The following is a 21,628-nucleotide window of genomic DNA, read 5'->3' as shown; positions in this document are numbered from 1 at the left end:
CAAAAATTCTGGGCAATTAACAACATCCTTCACCCTGGCAAAACCTCAACCCCCCCCCCCCCCTTCGTAATATAACCAAAAGCATAGCTACCATTGCCGAGCACTAACAAATATTTCACTGAAAGCATTCTGTCACTAACCAAAAACAACAAACCACCCAACATCAATTGACATCTCATCCAATAATAATAGCTTAACATTCTCCTTCTAGCCTATCTCCACAAAGACCATTGAAAAACTCCTAAAAAACTCAAACCTACTGCAAATGCAGCTGATAATCTAAAAGAAGAATTTCAAAAAATAGGAGCCAAAGCCATTTCTTACCCCATCTCAATACTTAATAGAGCCGTTACTGTGCAATATGTCCCAACCATCTGGAAAATATCACACATTATACCCTTGCACAAAGATGGAAACTCAACAGAGCTTACAGCCTCAGTACCACCACCTGCCTAGCATCCACAATCCAATATGCTGAGAACTCTACACTTATGTGCCACATCTACCATGCAACAGCTCATGTCCCAATCCAGGCTGAAATAAGCCAATCTTTACCACTTAACCCATATTCCTAAAAACTATTCACTTAGACATCACCTCACAAGGCTGCCCACCTCTCCCTGGTCTAGCAAACTCTGTAATATATTTTTCTTCTCTGTCCCATCATCTCTCCTCATTTTCATCACCCCCATCCCTCTCTGTCTCCACCTCATTATACAGCATAGTTACTACCAATAAAAATAACAAGCCAACTCTACCTCTTGCCTCCAATAGCTAACTCACATGCTCTCCTCCTAACCAACTGGCAATCACAATTCCATGTATATTATAGCTCACATTCCCTTATATTGTCTCTTGTAAAAACAGATAAACCATACTTATTTTACCTATTTCTACCACTTATGTACTACGATAAGTAAAAAATAACAGGTAATTAGCTTTCTATAAACTGCCATGTTGCCTTCACAAATGTGTTACCATATGAAGCTTTTCTTCCTGGGCCTCTGCTGAAAATGGGTTCTATTCTCATCAGACTACCCAGAAAACAAATGTAAAATGAAAATAAATAGTACAACCACAGCCCCTCACCCCCCAATCCTCTTAGCACAACAAAGCTACATAAAAGTAAAATAAAACTGGTACAACCACAGCTCCTCACCCCCCCATCCTCTTAGCATAAGAATGCTACACAAAAGCAAAATAAAACTGGTACAAGCACAGCCTTCAGCCCTCCAATCCTCTTAGCACAAGAAACATGCACAAAAAAATAATACAATCACCTCCCTAGGTTACCACCCCCACACAAACAAAAAATAAAGTTAAAACTAAACCTGCTGGAGGGACAGGTTCATAACCCAGAGACTGCCCATGCTCTGGAATAGACTTCCCATACATGTCAAGCAGAGCACCTCACTGTCCCATCGCTGTTCCAAACCCTGCTCAAGCTGCCACCAGCTAAAAGGAAAACTCTTCTGTTTAAAAACAAGAGAAGCAATCCTTATTAGCCACACATGCCTTTTTAAAGGCAGTTTATACAGGAATCAGGTCCTTGCTTCATCACTTCCTTATTTAAAAAAAAAAATGAGAACTTAGTTCCCTGTCTGCTGCAGCCAATCAGATCCCTTGCTTCACTGAAGTGGACCTGACTGAGTGCAGCTCATAGACGAATCACAAAAAAAAAAAAAAACGTTTTGAATTGCATGGTGACGTCAAGGAACTGTGCGGACAAGGTGCCAAGCCGAGGAAGTAATGGACAGAGCAACTCGTGGCTGTTGGATGTGTGCCCTCATTCACTGGGAGATAATCAAAGGCTCCCCACGGCCATGGGTTTCACAGGTGCCTAATGCCGGCTATGTAGAAGCTACATTACAGGAAGCACCAGAGAGAGGACAAAGGATGTATTAAGAGTGTGCTGCAGCTTTACAAGTAAAACAATACTGTCAGAGGTGCACCTCTTCCAAGAGGCAGCTGTATGATGAAGGAGATTATCTGACTCTCAGATTTGAGGCAGAGAATAGAACAATGCAGTGAGGTAGTAGGGGAGATCCTGCAAGGGTGAGGCACTTTCAGGTGGGCCAGAATTAATTTCAGTCTCACTGCAAGTACATTGTTAAAACAGGGCTGAAAAGAAGTATCATGATAAATGTCCTTTCAAAAGGGAGGAAATTTAAAGGCTGTCCCTTAAAAAAAGGGAGAGACAACAGGAACAGAGTTTAGATAGGAGGAACACATGGATGACAGTTTGCATGATGCTGCAAAGAGTCCTTCAAATATAGACAACAAAACTGGTGTCTTGAGAATGAGGTCACACATTCATGAAATTTGATCCTCCTGTTTGAAAGTGGTTTGCAAATGGATAGTTTGTATTCAAAATAAATAAAAGAGCCATTATGCTCCAAATTTTGAACTGCTTAAATCCAACTATGTGGAGTATTTTGTATGGTTCCTCATTTATGGTGACCACAAACAATACTTTGAGGGGTTTAGTATATAATATTACTGATGGCTTGTAATAGGGAAATTCAGCCTACTGTCTCATCAGCTATGATTTTTTTAAAAGCTGTTGGCTTGCCAAACTTGAACGTGTAAGTAAAATTAAATGGGAAACTATAGTTTCTCCTCATGGTTCGAAGTGCATTATGTGTATTGATTACTTTTTGATTATATTATTGGAGTTAAGTTAGACAGAGTTGATGAGGGTGGGAGAGAAGTGATTACCAGATACTATCAGAGGAGGCACCACCAGAACAGGGAATGCAGGGAGTACCTAGTCAGAAAAGGAATAAAATAAATAGGAATTACTGGATGAGTGATTACTGGATTTTGCATCTGTTTATCTACTTTGTTTGCGATTGTACCACTAGAGGGCAGGAACAGTGCTCAAACTACAAACCTTTGTATCTATTCTGTGTGCCAAATAAAAATATTACAGAACATTTTTTATGGAATTGTATAAGGAAGTTCTGAAGTTTTCCAATAAAACATAAATGGACATTTGTCTGGGTAAGCAAAATCCCAGCAAAAAAGAAAACAGCTGATGATGCTGAAATGAAATCTGGCAAAAAAGGTGCATGAATTTTTTTAAATGAGTTAAGGAATTTAAAGTTGAGCACACTCGTTATGTAATTCACTTCTAGAAGTTTTGCCTGAAGATGCATATTTAAGAGACTTGAATCCATGAGAAGGAATTGTTGAGTTTTGGATAAACAGAAAATGTTCATAATGACTCCTCTCATCTGCTAGCATTTGGCATAACATGACGTTTGGCTTCAGACTTGCCCATATTCGATCTGTATGTGCTGCTGTGTTGGTAACTGGAATTACAAATGTAGTGCAGAGACCCATACAGTGGAGCTGCCCCATGTGTACAGTAAGTTGTTTGGATGGACTGAGATTCGTGTAAGAAGTATGTGTTACTGTTCCACCATGTATTTGACCCATCTGTATGATCATGAAATGTGCAACAGTCAATGTGTCTACATTGTGCAGTGTAGGGTTGTGTTATGGCTGACATAATGTAACTAGCAGCAGGTAAGACACTGCATTCTAAACTGTAATACCATATAAGCAGAAGCAATGCATCCTAACAAGCAGCTGCACACCTGCTGCTGGACTAGTAGGGTTCGTTCTGCTGTTATAGTAGTTTTCCTTTGGCCTGTTGTTTTAGCCAGGTGTAATTCATTGATACTTCAGGCTCAATGGCCATTACTGCAGGCCAAGGGCTGTTTACATATGTTTGACAGATTCATTTGGGTTACGTCTCCCACTGGTGAATGTAGCATGAGTAGTGTAGCAGAGAGAGTGCATTTGTGTGTATTTCTGTGTGTGCATGTGCATTTTGTGTGAGTGTGTGTGTCTGTCTGTCTCTGTTGTACTACAGCACAATACAGAACTGTGTTAAATCAAGTACTTTTACAGCATGCTTGGTATGTTGATGCTGCTACACAGCAATATTTACCTGCATGCAGCATCACTCTCCTTGACACATCGGCATTGTTGTTCCTACCTAAGCACTGACAGTCTGTCATTGGACAGCCATGAACCTAAAAGCCTCCTACACGGTATAGTCCACAGTTCACTCATTTGTGAATCACAGTCAGTGGTATAGTGATTCATGTATGCATTGCGAGTACCTGGCCTCTCAAGGTATGCAGTTGTCTTTGTCAGTACTCAGTGAAGCAGGGGGATTGTTATTAATTTGGCAGGACCCTAATATTTGTTTTTAATGCATAGCAATGCCCCCAAAGCTGTGGAAGTCAGTTATGAATACAACCCTTTGTAAAAATTAGAGATTCTGATGGGCATGTAGCAAGTAATTTATTAAACAAAATATGCTGAATTGCATAGCACTAACTGTATGACATATGGTATACGTAGGCATATGATATGAAAAATTTCTCCTTCTGGCAACGTTATATGATTTTGGAAAATATTGAAGGCCTGGTATGATTTTTGATTTTTTTTTTTTTTTTTAATGGAAATATGCTTGAAAGTATGTTATCAGTCAGAACCATTACTGAAGACTAGGTACATAGGAGAATACCACCTGATAAAAAGTGAATATACAGAACTGTGACCTTTATATGCTTTTTGAGAGTTCCATATCAGTGGAGACTAACTCGGAAGTGAGAACTATTAAGGAAATTGAAAAGGAATTACTTAAAGGTGTGTATGGCTAGACATCTAATGGTGCCCGTTATCACTTGCCTAGTATGGTCCTATATTTTAGATCAATGCCTTTCTTATGTGTAATTGTGTTAGACTGCACCTGAAACAGCAATAGCTGCCATACTTATCCAGTGAATAAATAAATTCTTAAAAGAGTGGCAGTAATTTATTGTTCTTTTAGGTAAGGCTTTGTTTCTTTCAGTGAGCTTTGGTGTTGGGGAATGATGCCCGTCAACATTTTTAATGGCTTTGGTTCAGCTACTGGCCTGAGTCAAAGACAGGATACACTTCTGACAAATTTACATTTTTTCTGAGTCAGGTAAATAGCTTTGCACCACTTCAGCAAACCCTAGACTAGTGCTTTTGGTGGGCAACTGTAAACTCTGATTCTAATTTCTTTATGTGGTGAGTGACAGTCGAGTTAGTTCAGGACTTGTGTTTGCTTTAAGGCAGTTCCAGACCAGTCAGTTATAGAGCTTAATTTCTAAGAATTTTCCCATCATCCCAAGTTGTTACTGCTGTATTCCTTTAAAATGCTGCTGGTTTTTGAGAGATGCAATAAACTAAGCAACAGAGATAAGTAAAATTTTTTTTTACATTTCTTTATCTGTTTTTAAGTTCATTTTAACAGTTTGTATCTGCTTTAGCTAAGGTCTTTAAAACCTCTATTAGTAATACCAATAAATAAGTGGTCTACATTTAGTAATTTAAGTGGTCTAGCTGTTGGTATTGAACTGAAGTTTCTTTCTTATGAAGTGACTGACATTCAAGCTGGTTTAGGGCTTGAGTTTGCTTTAAGGTTGGTCCAGATCGGTCAGTTGCAGAGCTGTGTGTATGAATTTTCTCACCTTGATACCCTGTTGTAGTTATGTTCTTATACACAAGGTATCTGTTGCCGTTCTCCCATTATGAAAATTTGACAACATAACTCCCCTTCTCTCCTTGATTGTTGACTGTTGTCAGTAAACACAAGTATTATTTTGTGAAGATGCTTCCCTTTAGCTATTTAAATATATTTGCCATCTCACTGTATACCTTAAAGCCAAGCAAATCCATGTTGGTCGTTTAAACTTGGTGTTTCTTGAGTTGCCTTCCCTTACTATAAAGTTGTCATTGGTAGCTCTTCCCAGTGTTATTAAATATGCTCATACTAGAGAATCAGCTTCACTCCTGAGGTTAATTTCTTGCATCCATTTCTCAAACATACAATAAGCTAGTTGTAATTGTCGGTCTGCTTATAATCAGCTATATTATACAACAAAGCATTTTTATTACTTAGTGTGTAAAACAACACTATCCATCCAGTGGCAGTCTGTCAATGTACAAGCACAGTAACAGTGCTTCTATAAGTCAATTAAGCTCATGATATTGTGGAGGTAAACTGAAGTGGCAAGGCAAGGTTTCTAAAGTGAAACGAGTAAACTGCAAAGCAACATTTTAATCACAGGGTGCTTAAAAATTGTTCAACCAAAATGCAGTAAGTTTCAATAATGACATTTCAACAGACTAGCAACAAAGTTTTCATACAGTATGTAATGTATTTTTTTTCTAAACCTAGATTTATTAAACAATACAATTAATAATAGTACACATAGGTATGAAGGTGAACATTAGATCGACAGAAAAAAATATTTTGCTGCCGCCTATTGGCCATGTCTAAACTAACATGGTGAATACACCTTCTAAGGTGCAAAGAGGAGCACTCTACATTTAAATGTCATCCTATTAGTCTTTGTGCTTCTTTAAAAACGTGGTTGGAGAAATGGGGATATGACGATTTTATTTTGTAATTGTACTTGTAACATATATGTCCTACTTACAGTTTTGCTTTATGTCCTTTAATAAACTTTGTGGTATACTCTATTCTAATTTCAATTTCACAATCAGAATAATACTTTATTTACTGACCACAGTTTTATTTAATTCCTGTTGATTATGTACAAGCCAGTTTATGCATTCTACTGGTGTATTGTGTTATGCAGGATGATGCAAGCTCTCTCTAAGTTCCCAACAGCATTTATTTCCATTACTCTGTCTTACTGACACCATTTCCTGACCTTGACTTTTTTACCTCTTTTACAGCCAGCAACTAGCATGCTGTATCTACTTTTCTTGGTCTTCTTCAGTACAAGACCATTCAGTATCAATGAAATTAGTAAGATATTTCTCCTTTTGTGTTGCTATTCTGATCTGATATAGCTTAATGGTTAAGTGCTTTGACTATGCTTTCACTATGGTATATGGGGTCCTGGGTTCAAGTCCTGAAAGGGTTGTTTACAGCTGTGATGGCTTAGTGGTTAACTGCTGTGACTATAGTATTCTGAATTACTGTTTATGTCTGTGCACAGCTGCACATTGGTGGCATTTTTGAAATGTAGTATCTCAGGACTACTGAATTCTTTGGGATGAGGTTCTGTTCAACAGGAAGCAATATGAAATGTTAAAAGTGAACTGTCTTATACAGCGGTTCCGAATATGTGGGTCAGAAGCATAGCTGGTTCAACCAGCGTCCTGGATAAGTACTATGAACCAGCACCTCTGCCCTTCAAGTCAGACTGACTTATTATAGTTAGATCTACACCCACTCCCCAACTCTTCTATTGCAAAAAAAAAAAATGGATGTTCCTTCCAATGGCACACCAACCAGGTGGCCAGATTCACAACATGCCCCTCTCCTCACCTGCCCAGCCATTCAGGTCCTGTTTCTATGCCCTGCTCCCAACCCTCCTTCAACATAATTACTTTAAAAAATAATTTTAGCAAGCTGTTTGCTACAAAGTTATCAAACAGTTGTTACAGTTTGTACCCTATCTGCATGAAGCACTACAAAGCTCAGGTTTTAGTAAAAAAACAACATTTCTTATTTTTAAACTGTAGCAAACACTTGATGCAGTTTATACTCTACCTAATTTTTTCTACTTTTAAACTGTAGCAAACCACTAGAGTGCTAAAGCCAGTACTGCATTAAAAAGAGACTGAGATCAGCTTATCGTGACCCCCCCACACACACACACACACTCTGCTCCCAGGGCAGGTGTCCCTTTTGCTCCACCCTAGCTATGCTACTAATGTGGGTGGTAGGATGTTATAGTTTAAAAAAAATCTGAAAATAACTTATCCTGATAATATTCACACTGGGCATGTTAATGAATGTGCCACTTTCAGTGCACATTGTGACATGTGATGTCTTAAAAAAAAATAATTAAATGCAGATTTTTGTATCAGTTTTATGAAAATCATAAGCCTTAATTTCATTACAGACTGCCTCCGTATTATTTGACACAGTCAGAAGAGGTCAAATGATTTTATCATGATGTCACTATCACAGTAAAAAGAAACCACCTTAGATATCAAAAACAACAGAAAAATATGTTATATGCTGTGTTCTTTTTTATCTTATTAACATCTAGCTTGACTAAATGTACTTGTTTAAAACTGTATTCCCCAAAGATGATAGTGTCTTTTTTCTCTATGAATTTATTTTAACTCTGGGGTCATATCATTTGAGACTACATTTTACCCTTTTCTAAGGTGATGTTTCCTTGAGGTGTGATGCACATTTATGATTTAATGAATAATAGGTTGTGGGTACAGCCTCCCAAGGGAGTATACAAGGGGCTATATATGAGATCCCCCTGCAAAGAATGTTAAAGTTTACTTTTATTGTTGTTGTTGTTGTTTTATAATGGCATATTATTTGATTCCTCCCCTCCACTGTTTTCGTTATGTCTCTGCAGATTTATGTTTTTTTTTGGGAGGGAGTCCATTTTCAAATGTTTTGTGTGACTACATTTAGGTATTTTATATAAATGGCTATAGCCTGTCACATGATTGTGTAGGAGAAGACAGTACAGCCAATGTCCTGATTGACTGAGATGTTCATTATAATGACATTAAATGTGCACCTTCTTGATAGTTTCTAGTGTTCACATTATGGATAGATAGATTCATGGCAATAAAGCTCATCCTAGTCTGCCAAAGCTAGGTCTTGTCACTCAGAAGATATGCCAATGACCAAGCCATGGAACTTATCATCATGGAACTCATAAACAAAGACATTGGTAACCTCCAAACTCTGGATCCCACCCAGTTCCGGTTTGTGAAAGGCAGATCATGCCTCCTGAAACTGATCGACTTCTTTGAGGCAGTCACCAAAGCCATAGATGAGGGTAAAGTGGTTCACACAGCCTATCTTGACCTCGCCAAGGCTTTTGACACCATCCCCCATTCTGGAATTATAGCTAAACTCAATAAACTAGGCATAAATTCCTATGTCACAAGATGGGTTGCCAACTGGCTCACTGACAGAACCCACACTGTAAAAGTTGCAGACTCCAAATCTGACCTCAAACCAGTGATAAGTGGAGTACCACAGGGTTCCATCCTGGGACCACTCCTGTTTGGTATCTACTTCTCTGAAGTACAGGCTAACACAGAAGGCCTCTGGCTAACGAAGTTCGCAGATGACTGCAAACTAGGAGCCATAGTCAAGTCCCCAAATGATGTGAACATCCTACAGAAGGGCCTCTCTGAAACAGATGCCTGGTGTCAGAGCCATGGCCTCAAGCTCAATGCCAAAAAGTGCAGTGTCATCCACTTTGGAAAACTCTGTACCCATGAACTACCACATAGGCAGCAATCTACTTAACACCGAATGCGTGATAAGAGACCTTGGGACCCAGGTGGACAGTAGTCTCTCCTTTGATAGTCACATCGCCACAGTAGTTAGGAAGTCCTTCTACGTGGCACATCTCATCATAAAAAGGTTCTTATCCAGGAAAAAAGAGATAATCGTTACCCTCTACTCATCACTCATTAGACCCATTATAGAGTACAACGCCCCTTTTGGAATGTACCTCACAAGACATCTGCAGCAGCTGAAAAGGCCACAGAAGTACCTCACAAAGAGGATTACTGGACTCAAACAAATGCTCTACACTGACCGCCTCAAAAAACTCCAGCTTTACTCCGTAGCATATCGCCTACTCAGAGGTGATCTCTGCCTAACATATAAAGCTATGTCAAATCCAGGGCTGTTGGACATGCTACACCTAAAGAAATCCCAATCCCTCAGAGCTACTCTAGGTAGCTCTAGGGACCTAAACCTTGTCACCACAATAAACAGGACATGCTGGAGGGATAGATTCCTATCCCAGAGACTTCCCATACTCTGGAACAGGCTACCCATCTATGTCAAGCAAAGTTCTTCATTAGCACTCTTCAAGAAAAATCTTGATGAGTGGATGGGAAATAAGAAATACACCCCGGGGATCACTTCTTTGTGTCTGCTCGTCAGTGGCACAGGAAAATAACTTGCTTGGGTGGCATAAGCCAGGGAACCTTGTTGGCTAGGCTTGTGTAGGCCTTTGGGCCGATAGCCTAGTACCTACCTATGAACCTATGACTGTCATAAATGAGAACATTTAAGTGTTAGCACCATCTTTTGCAAAATTTACCAGTCTGGAAAAATGCCATCCTTCACTGTAAGTCCAGATTTATTTATATTTTATTACTTCTCTACTGATATATATAGATATATATATATATATATATATATATATATATATATATATATATATATATATATATATATATATAGTTAACTATTGTTTGTGCGAACAACATTCTATCGGCTGCAATGTGCTGAAAAACAGAATGTCGAAAGCACAAACAGTTTTGCAACAGATAGTCGAATCCACTTAAGCAAATGCACAACTGCATTTGCATAAGTGTAAATTGACTATCTGCACGGAGATCGCGGTACAGTGGGGAGCGGAAATTCATCCACATCTCTACTGTAGTGCAATCTCGGAGTTAGAATATATAAGTAGGGGGGGGGGGCTATAAGTGATAGCTGTATAGGAGTTTGATTTACATCAGCTCCTGTACGGCTATGACATGGTGGTTTCAACAACAATGTCGAGTCAAATGCATCGAGCATTTGGTTCGACATTGTGAACATTAGTTTTTTTTTTACTTTCGATATTACCATTCGTTTATTTGAATAAAAAATGTTTTTCCATTCGAATAAACAATAGTAAACCTATATATACATATAGATAGATAGATAGATAGATAGATAGATAGATAGATAGATATAGATCTATAGATATGTAGGATCATAGGAGATTACTAGGCTATCGAACCGGAGGTCATTTTAAGCCTAGCCGTTTCATCCCAATGTAATACCATTGAAATGCTAGTCAATACCCAAGATTGCATTTAGTGATGACTGCTCATGTACAGGAGGATTGTGGGCTCTAGCATTGCAAAGAATTTATGTTGCCCCAGCCACTTGTCCAGGTTCCTTTTGAACACTGTCATAGAAGTTCTTTGTTTCACATGGTTTGGTAGCCTGTTCCAAAGATGTGGCAGTCGTTGGAAGTTAAATCTGTCCCTCCAGCATGTTCTATTTACATCGCAGGCCATATTTACATCCCTAGAATAGGTAGCCCTTGTCCCATTTGATTTACAAATATGTAACAAGTTCATTAGGTATGGGTCTTGGATTGCTTTGTAGACCAGGCATAAGTCTCCCCTAAGAAAAGAAAGTCTATACGATACAGAGTATAGTGACAGGGTCTGTGTAAGGCATATGCTGGAGCCCCTTGATGATCTTTGTTAGAAACCTCTGAGGCCTCTCTAATTGCTGCAGATGCTTAGTATGGTACATGCCAAATGGGGCATTATACTCAATTATGGGTCAGATAAGTGCCGAGTATAGGGGGGGGTTATAACATCTTTTGCTCTTGAGGTGATGCCTTTACTAATCAAGTGTGCTACATAGAAGGTTTTCCTTGCTATGGTAGACACATGGTGGCTGAAGTTAAAGTCGCAATCAACTTGTGATTCCAGGTCCCATACCACTGGGTACCTAGGGTATTGTTGTTAATTTGATAGTGTGAGAGGACATTGTTTGTGCTGAAGAGAATGATGATGCATTACTTTGCAATCAGTTTGAGATCGTGACTAATACACCAGTCATTGGTTTGTGTGACATCCACCTGGAGTATACTGACATCATTTTGGGATTCAGTGATTGCAACTAGTTTGCATTCGTCTGCAGACTTGGTCAGCCACAAACTCTTAGTTTTGACATGAGCTTCTGAGAAGTGTATACTAAACAGTAGGAGGCTCAGCATTGAACTTCTGTGGCACCCCACTGGTAACAAGTCTGCTGTGGTTTGGGAGCCAGTTGGCAATCCATTTTTATAACAAAGGGGTTTACAATATTTTGCTAAGTTTATCACAAATGCCTAAATGTGGGATTGTGTCGAAAGCCTTTGCCAGGTCGAGGTATGCTGTGTGCACAGATTTTAGGTTCATAGGTTCATAGGTTCATACTAGGCTATCTGCCCTAGGGCATTTATAAGCCTAGCCAGAATGTGTTTGGCTTTCACCACCCATTTTAAATTTATTTTGCTATGCCCTTTTTCGAGGTTAGTATACTGTGCCTCTATCTAACAGTGACACAGAAGTGATACCCGGGGTAAACCTACGATCTCCCATCCACTCATCAAGATTCCTCTTGAAGAGAGTCAATGAGGGACTCTGCCTAACCTGGACTGGGATTTTATTCCAGAGTGAAGGGAGCCTCTGGGTTATGAATCTGTCCCTCCAGCATGTCCTATTTATTTCAGTGCTGAGGTTCAAGTCTCTCGAGCGCGTAGCTCGATGGGATTTGGATTTTCTGAGGTGCAGCATGTCCATTAATTCCGGGTTGGACATGGCTTTATACGTCAGGCACAGATCGCCTCTGAACAGGCGGTATGCCACTGAGTAGAGCTGGAGTTTCTTTAACTGGGCAGCATATGGCATCTGTTTGAGCCCTTTGATCCTCTTGGTGAGGTACTTTTGGGGTCTTTCCAGTTGCTGCAGGTGTCTGGTAAAGTACATCCCAAAAGGGGCATTGTACTCAATTATGGGCCTGATGAGGGATGAGTAGAGAGGCACGATGACCTCCCCTGATCTAGATGTGAATCCCTTCATGATTAGGTGGGCTATATAAAATGTTTTTCTAACCCCTTTGGCCACGTGGTTGTCAAATGAGAGATTGCTATCAACTTGGGTCCCCAGGTCCCTAATTACTTCTTCTGTACTTAATGGATTTCCACCTATGTGGTAATTTGTGGCAACTTTGTTTTTGCCAAAGGGGATGACTATACACTTTTTGGCATTTAGCTTGAGGCCATGGCTCTGGCACCAGTTGTCTGTTTCTATGAGGCCCTTTTGGAGGATGCTTGTGTCGGCTGGAGAGTCGATTATGGCGCCCAGTTTGCAGTCATCTGCGAACTTGGTCAGCCATAGTCCTTCCGTGTTGGCCTGTACCTCCGAGAAATATATACCGAACAAGAGAGGTCCCAGGACTGAGCCTTGTGGGACACCACTTGTAACTGGTTTGGAGTCTGACATGGCTCCAACAATTCTAACCATGTGGGTTCTGTCCTTGAGCCAGTTTGCAATCCATCTAGTGACATAGGGGTTTATATTTAAGCTGGTGAGCTTATCTATAATGCCCGAGTGGGGTATTGTATCGAAGGCTTTTGTGAGGTCCAGGTAGGCTGTGTGGACCACCTTCCCCTCATCAATGGCCTTGGTGACTGTTTCAAAGAAATCAACCAGGTTTAAGAGGCAGGATCTGCCCTTAACAAAGCCGAACTGGGTAGGATCCAGTGTTTGTAGGTCCTCAATATCTTTATTTATGAGGTCCATGATGATTCCTTTCCATAGCTTTGCAGACCAAGCTAGTCAGGCTTATGGGGCGATAGTTTCCAGGATCCGTTGAGGCACCACCTTTATGGAGAGGGACCACTGTTGCTGTACGCCACTCTTTGGGCACATATCCTGTAGTAAGGCTGAGATTGAACAGTAGTTTTATGTTTGGGTTTAGCTCTTCTTTGAGTTCATGAAGGACGCAGCCCGGGACACCATCTGGTCCCATTGATGCTGCGTTTTTTGCTTTGGAGAGGGCGGCTCTTACCTGAGCATCTGAGATGTCAGGGGGGCAGCACTCTGCTGGGATAGATATTTGCCCTTTTGGTGGGGAGAAGTTTGCGCTGAACCTGTCAGCTAGGATGTTGGCAATGTCTGTGGGTTCGGTGTATTTTTTGTCATTTTGGACTAATTCTGAGCATATCTGGGAATTACCACCCAGATTCCTAACATAACTAAAGAAAGCCTTGTGATTATCCTTAGTGTCCTGTTCAATTTTTCTCTCGAAGCTGGCCTTAGACAATTTTATGTGTGCCCGTAGTTTTTGGCTAATACTGATCAGTGATGCCTTCCCTTTTTGGGATTTTGCTTTATCATTTAGTAGCTTCCTCCTTCTATTTTATAGTTTGTTTATGGCTGGGGTCCACCAGACAGGACGTCTGCCTTTGGAGGATTGGGTCTTGGTTTTATTTGGGATCGCATGATCCATGCATTCCTGAAGGTGTTCATAGAATGCGTTTATAAAGGATTCTGCAGTCTGGGCCATATTTTCCACAGGCCCGGGGGCTTTGAAGGATTCCACCTCAGTTTTGAGGAGTGTAAAATTTGCTTTAGAGAAGTTTTTCACTGTGGTTTTCTGGGCAGGGGTGGGGTCGGGATGTGACTATCCAGTGAGATTAGTTTATGGTCTGATCTTACCAGTGAGGGATACACTTCTGGTCTGGAGCATAGAGTCCCCATGTTGGTGATGATCAGGTCCAGTATGTTTTCCCCTCTTGTGGGAGTGGTAACAAGTTGTTCCATAGCATTTGAGTTTATAAATTCTAGGAACCTTTGGGCTAGGGTGTTGGAGCTAGAGTAATGCCTCCCAGTCTATGTTTGGGTAGTTGAAGTCGCCCAATATAATGGTGTTTGGAGAGACCTTCATATTTTCCAGTGTTCTCAGGAAGGCCGAGTGGGGTTCCTGGGTTTGGGAGGGTGGTCTGTAGCAGGCTATAAACTGGAAGGCAGTTTTACCCATTGTTAGTTGCACATGGATAGTCTCTGATGCTTCGTGCTTTGCCACCAACCTGGAGGTGTGGGTATCTTTGATGAATATCGATACTCCCCCTCCTTTTGTGGTTTGGTCCAAGTTTTGGGGCCGAAAAGCATGGTATGAGGTATAACCTGGTAGTGCTGGGGTGCTCTCTGGAGCCCTGAACCAGGTTTCTGTTACTGCACAGATATCGATGTTCTCCATGCTAAGGAGAGTTTCGAGTGCGTGCATCTTGAGGTTTAGACTTCTGGCGTTGAGTAGCATTACTCTTAGTTTCTTATCCCTTGTGATACCTATGGAGGTGGGTTTGTCTTTTGAGCCTTGCCTAAAAAAGGCACTATGGGGGTAGCAAGAGCCTTTGCCAATATCCGGAAGCCCAGGGGTGACAGGTGCAAGCCGTCCCTAGCGAAGCATCATGGCTTGTCGAGCATATCATCCCAAGCTGACAGGCATTGGATCCCCTTTGAATGACACCAGTACTTAAGCCAATTGTTGAAATTGATCATCTTGTCTTCATATTGTGGCATCATTCTTGGTGAGGGTAAGATGCTACTCAAGGTCAGGGTCATACCGGCCTGGGCTACATGCTCAGAGAGCTCCTTTATGTCTCTTTTCATGTAGTCCAGGGAGGTACGTCTCAGGTCATTCACACCAGCATGGACAATGACTGAGTCATATTTGTACTTGCCTTGGAGTGACCTGAGTGCTTGTGTTATGTGGCGGATCCTAGCACCCGACAGGCTGCTCACCGTGACCCTCTCCTTGTTCAGCCTGGTGAGTGGGACATCAGTGTGCCTGATGATAGAGTCACCTATTACAAGTGTATTAGGTGTGTTGTTTAGTCTTAAGGGCTGTGACTGTTTGGCACACTGGCTTTGTGAGATATGTGTTGCACGTGTTTTGTTTTGGGGTAGCGGCTGCATGGGTGTCTGCTTTGGAGGTCTCTGCTGCTTCGGCAGATCTTTATTTAGAGCCTCCGAGTATGTTTTTGTGTGATTATGTGTTTGGTTTGCTGTCGTGGTAGGTCTATGTGAGACTGGAATTGTAGTGAGTGTGGTTTCCTTCTCCTCCTGACTGGTTATGCCAGTACTGAGTTGAGAGAGCTTAGCCTCCAGTTTGGCTATATGGTTGCATCTCTCACATGTGTTGGAATTTGTTGAGAGGAGGAGAGGGTTGTCTGTGTACATGAGGCAGTTGTAACATTGCCTCAAGATTCCCAGATTCACCAGCTGGACCGGAGAGGAGATTGACAACTGACCTTTGGACATGCTAGAATAATATTGGGAATTCCTTAATAATTGAAAACCAGGGCCAGTGGGGAGTGAGGGTGTAGTGCTTTTAATTTTTAGTGCTGACTTATATAATTGCTTTAGTGAGCAAGTGCCAGGTAACTTAAGTGCAATGTGTTACAGGTAACTTAAATGCAAAAACGACAAACAGTAACTTTCTTTCAAGTGAAACAAGGAAATAAGTACAGTAAGCAATGCAGATATCACTAGTGATCCACAGAAGCCGCGTATTAGGTGGAATTAGCGTTCCAGGGAAATAACAAGCAAACAAACAACAAGCATATAAACAAAGCTAGATTCAGCAGGCCTGGATCTAGTCTATGCTACAGCAAACAAGGTGTACCAATTTCAGTAAGATACAGTTCAAATCCTTGATCACATTTTCAAAGAATTCCACCAAATTTAAAAGGCAGTATCTGCCCTTCATGCAGCCAAATTGGTATAATCCAGGGTTTGGATGTCATCTATATCTTTATTTATGAGGTCCATAATGATACATTCCATGGCCTTACAGATGAGGCTGGTTAGGCTTATGGGTCTGTAATTCCCTGGGTCTGTTGCTAGCCCACCTTTGTGGATGGGCATAACTGTTGCTGTTCTCCATTCCACAGGAACAAAGCCTGTGGTTAGGCTATGACTGAAAAGAGTACTTAGTGGTGATGCTAGTTCATGTTTTAACCTGTTTAGAAGACAGCCTAGTATGTCTTCTGATCACATAGATGCTGTGTTTTATGCCTTAGACAAGGATTTGAGGACCTACTCTTGAGATATGTAGAGTTTGTTGTAAGTTAGTAGGGGAAAAGGGAGAGAAAGTTTCCCCAAACATATCCGCTAGCAGGTTTGCTATCTCTTTTGGGTCAGTGTGTGTGATACCATTGGCCACTAGTTCTGCACATGCTTGGGTCCTGCCCTTTAGGTTATGTACATAGCTGTAAAAGGCTTTATGGCTATTCTTGGCTGTACTTGCTAAGTTTCTCTCAAAGGAGCTCTTGGAGGATTTGACAAGTTGTCTTATTTGCCTGTTGAGGCTGAGGAGAGTGGTTTTTCATTGTTTGGGCCTTGTCTTTGTTTTCTTGGACACCCACTTTTTGCATTTATTTTACAGTTTGCTGAAGCTGGATGTCCGTCATGGCAGCTTGTTTTTACTTGGGGCTCTGGCTTTGATTCTTTATGGTACAACCAATTTATACACTTAGGCAAGTGATTGTATGGGGCTTTAGTATAAGCTTCAACATAGTTACCACTTCCAGCTTGGGGTGGGGCTTGGAATGCATTTATACCTTCACCTTGGAGGGTATAGTTTGCCTTGGTGAAGTTTTTTAGTCTGATTTCACCCTTTGTGAGTTCTGGTGTTAGTACCAGCTCAAAGGCGACTGATTTGTGGTGAATTTTAACTAATGGTGGAAGTGCATCTGTTTTACATGTTGGTGAGAACCAGAACCAAAATATTTGCTCCCCTTGTTGGGGTATGGACAGTTTGTTCCAGGGCATTTGAATTAACAAAGTCAAGGAACTTTTGCTGTAGCAACTTAGGGCTAGTGTAGGTTTCCAGTTGATGGTGGGATAATTGAAATCCCCCATAACCAGTGTGTTCAGTAAAATTTGGATTGTCTCGTTTGGTTAAGTAGGCTTCATGGGTGTTGTGACCCATGGAGGGGATCTATAACTGGCTATGATGTGAATGGGGGTCTTACCAACTGTAACCTGAACCTGGAGTAACTCCATGGCATTGTCCAGTCTATCTAGATGGGAGGTAAATTTATCTCTAGTATAAGATTGAAACACTGCCTCCTTTGGTTTTAACGCATTCATTTTTATGGTCTAAAGGTATGGAAGGCATTGCAGCCTTGCACGTCCAGGGTACTCTTTGAGGCCTTAAACCAGATTTCTGTGACTGCACAAACATCTACATCTTCTAGTGATAGAAGTGCTTCCAGGGAGTGCAGTTTTTGGTTTAAGCTTCTAGCATTTAGTAGCATGACCCTTATTTTGTTCTTATTAGTTAATTTCATGTTGGTAGTGTTGCTTTTAAGACATTGAATAAAAAAGGCACTATGGGGGAGGCAAGAGCCTTTGCCAGCAGCCGAAAGCCTAAAGGTGCTAGGTACAAATCATCTCTGGCAAAGCATCGTCACTTGTATAACCAATTTCCATGTTAGATACAATCAATAAATATATGTGAAGCTGAAACAAGGTTTACAAACCAAATATTTTCAAGAACAGTGGAAATTTCAGATCATTTATGAGACTTTCAGATGCCGATGTCTGCAATTACTTAAAGTACATTTCTCTTCAAGTAGAAACATCTGATAGGTTACTGTGCCTAAAACAACTTATAATGTATTTCAATGATCATAACGCATTTTTACTTCTGTGAAAAAAGTGTCATCTTTTCAGCAAGTGTTTCTGTCTCTGCAGGCATTTCTGACGATGTTATGAATCCCACACAATATTTTTGGTTTGCAAAACTTTAACCATTTTAAAAGTTGCTCTAAAAGAATTGCCACGAAGTGCTTATGGTCATGAACTAAGTATTGAATGTGAGATTCAATCCTATCCCTATAAATTTAAACTCAGGGCTCTTTGTTGCCAGGGTGTAATAACCCCATGAACATTTTGAACAATTCTTAGAATTCATCTGAGGAGCGTAATGCAGGATTTTATTCTGCACAGGTCTTTCACAGTAAAATATCTTTAAATTATAAGTAGCTGGTTCACAAATCCAAATATCAGCTTGTTAGGAATATTTATGGCTTAAAATGACAGGAAATGTTTTCTGCTTTTCGTTGCCTAGGCATCACCACAGTTCTAACCATGACGACTCTAAGTACGATTTCCCGGAAGCACCTGCCTAGGGTATCATATATCACTGCAATGGACCTCTTTGTCTCAGTCTGCTTCATCTTTGTCTTCGCTGCGTTGATAGAATATGCCACGCTGAACTACTTGGTTGGAAATAGAAAACTGGAAGCAGACAGCAAGAAGGTCAAAGCGGTAAGGATTTAATATTTGGTGTAACTATTCCCTGAGCATACATCTTGAAAGCAAGTGCAAAGAAATGCCCATTAATCTGTTGCAGATTATTTCAGAATATGCTGTAAGCAGCAAAAGGTTCTGCAATTTGTACTTGATCTGGTTTTCAGCTATTTCTAATGTAATTATGCAGCTGGAGTTGAACAAAGTAGTTAACTTGTGTTGTTACAAATGCTCAACACTATTCTATTAAAAACGCAAGGGAACTTGCAGACTTATTCCAAAATGATGGCAAAAATGACTCCATTTCAAACTTAAAAGTAATTTTAAAGTCTCTGCAACAGCATTTCAGACTGAGATTGCACAGTCTTCTCACAGTGCCATTGTTATTGCATTTACTTATTTGAAGAATTGTAATACCAAACACTGTTCATTAAGTACCACAGAATGTAATTGTGAATGGTGTCATGATTGATAACCTATAATGTTTTGCTTTTACTTGCTGTAAGTAATTTTGGCCATGAAATTATGTATGCATGGGGGAGGGGGATTGAGCAGATATTTCCCTGTATTCCCTACATTGCCTGTAACTTAACCCTCACTGGACTCAACCCTTGTTCTTCAACAGCTGTATTCCTTCACATAGCTGAACTACAGTGGCTCATGATAGATTATATTGTGCGCTCTGCTCTGTCTACTAAGGAAGACATTTGGGATCTTCTATACCAAGTCATGTGTTGTGTGATTTGTTTATGATTTATAAGTTTATGCTTTTGTTAGACTATAAAATAAATGATAAAAAATAGGCAATTGCAGCTGATACAGCTTATGGCCATATATTGAGTGCCTTTTTTTCATTTTAATACATTTATTATCATAATACACAAAAGTAAATGCTGTATCACTTCAACATTTTTATATAACTTTTCTTATAAAAATCAAAATAGTTTATGCTTTCTTCTGTTTCTAAAGCAGATCATCATGAAACAGTAACAGAAATAATTCATTGAACAGAAACAGGAGTAATTCCTAAAACAGTAATAGAAGTAATTCATGAGACATTAATATATTTAATTCATGAAGTAGTAACTGAAGTAATTGATAAAACAGTAATAGAAGTAATTCATGAGACATTAATATATTTAATTCATGAAGTGGTAACTGAAGTAATTGATAAAACAGTGATAGAAGTAATTCATGAGACATTAATATATTTAATTCATGAAGTAGTAACTGAAGTAATTGATAAAACAGTAATAGAAGTAATTCATGAGACATTAATATATTTAATTCATGAAGCAGTAACTGAAGTAATTGATAAAACAGTAATAGATGAAATTCATAAAATGGTGTTTGACAGCTTTATTCTTCAAGAGTCAAGGTGCTTTCATTTCCAAGCAGTGACATAAGCCACCAATAAAGTGAATTAAATGCAGGTTTGAAAACATCATAAAAACTGGGTAGGAATCTATAAATCAACAGCAAGTCTTAGTAGTTTTTAATTGCCTAAATGTCTTACCACAAAGCTGACTTACTGTTCCTCCGAGCTAATGAGGATAAGGAGGTACATGAGCAGTTTGCAGCAGCCTTATGATGCTTGGGGTAAGATACAAGCAAAAGTGCCCTACAGCTTGGGCATCACAGGGAAATAACAGACTGACCAGGGAAGTTGTGAGGCCTAGCACTACAGGTGGAGGGCCACACCACCCTTGAAGGGTTCATGTATTATTTCCCTGTAACACCCATGCTGTCAGTAATTAATGCACTTAGCTAATGGAATACCTCTTAAACTGTTTTGCATTTCCTTTTTTTTCTTAGCTTTTTTTAATATTTTTGATGTAAAATTGTTCCTCTGCCTATTGTTTCAAATCTGCTGTAGCATGTAATTGCTGTTTGAAGAAGTATTTTACATCCAAAATATATTTTAAGTTATCTAAATATTTAATGTCAACACACACACACACACACACACACACACACACACACACACACACACACACACACACACACAAGAATAGCACACACACACACACACACACACACACACACACTCACACACACACACACAAGAATAGTTTTCCCTGCTCTGTGGTCATGGCAAGGGTGATTTATAGAAGTTTCATCTGATATTGCCATAACTGTGGAGCAGATTACATTAACACAATATTTAAATGAAGGGAGCCAGTATACCTGTTGACCACAGTGAGTGCAGTTTTGTGACATGGTTGTGTGTTGAGGGGGCAAAGAACATGTAATATGTATTATGTCACACTAGGTTACTTTCATGGTATGCATATCTAAAGAAGGCACAAATACAGATGTACAATTTTCTCACCTTCTAATCAATCGCTGATGTTTGTGCTATTGTGCTGATGGCTAGTCATGCTCTTCTGACTCCAAGATCTGTGTTAGAACACATGTTTTTTTTTTTATGTTTTTGTATGGTTGGTCTTGAGTTCAATTCCCAGACAAGGGTATGTGTTCTCCTTTCCTGTTCAGTTGTTAATACAACTAGGTTAATGGTTTGCGCACCACATGTAGACCATTTTTACATACATGCAAAGTTAGCCATCACCTAAACACTGTACTGTATAATTCATATACTTGTGAATTGCAGAAGATTTTGTATTCATCAACATACCTAATGGGTATGCATTAATATTCCCAGGACTGTGGATATTTCTTTTCCCTGCATGACAAGTCATATATTTCTTCATTGTTTATGCTTATA

General features: G+C 40.0%; 1 protein-coding gene across 1 annotated transcript in view; it reads left to right on the top strand.

Annotated features, from left to right (window-relative positions):
* The window catches only part of LOC122790048 (gamma-aminobutyric acid receptor subunit gamma-4-like), a 3,058,882-nt gene that overhangs the window by 3,022,430 nt on the left and 14,824 nt on the right, over positions 1-21,628 (top strand). Inside the window, exon 9 of the mRNA XM_044057614.1 lies at positions 18,719-18,918. Within this exon, the coding sequence (XP_043913549.1) occupies positions 18,719-18,918 (200 nt within the window). The remainder of the gene's footprint in view (positions 1-18,718; positions 18,919-21,628) is intronic.

The sequence above is a fragment of the Protopterus annectens genome, chromosome 15.part0 (genome assembly GCF_019279795.1).
Source record: "Protopterus annectens isolate FY-2018-M chromosome 15.part0, PAN1.0, whole genome shotgun sequence".
In the NCBI taxonomy this organism is placed as follows: Eukaryota; Metazoa; Chordata; order Ceratodontiformes; family Protopteridae; genus Protopterus; species Protopterus annectens.
The sequence above is the reverse complement of the archived record's forward strand: the minus strand, read 5'-3'. Positions and strand labels throughout refer to the sequence as shown.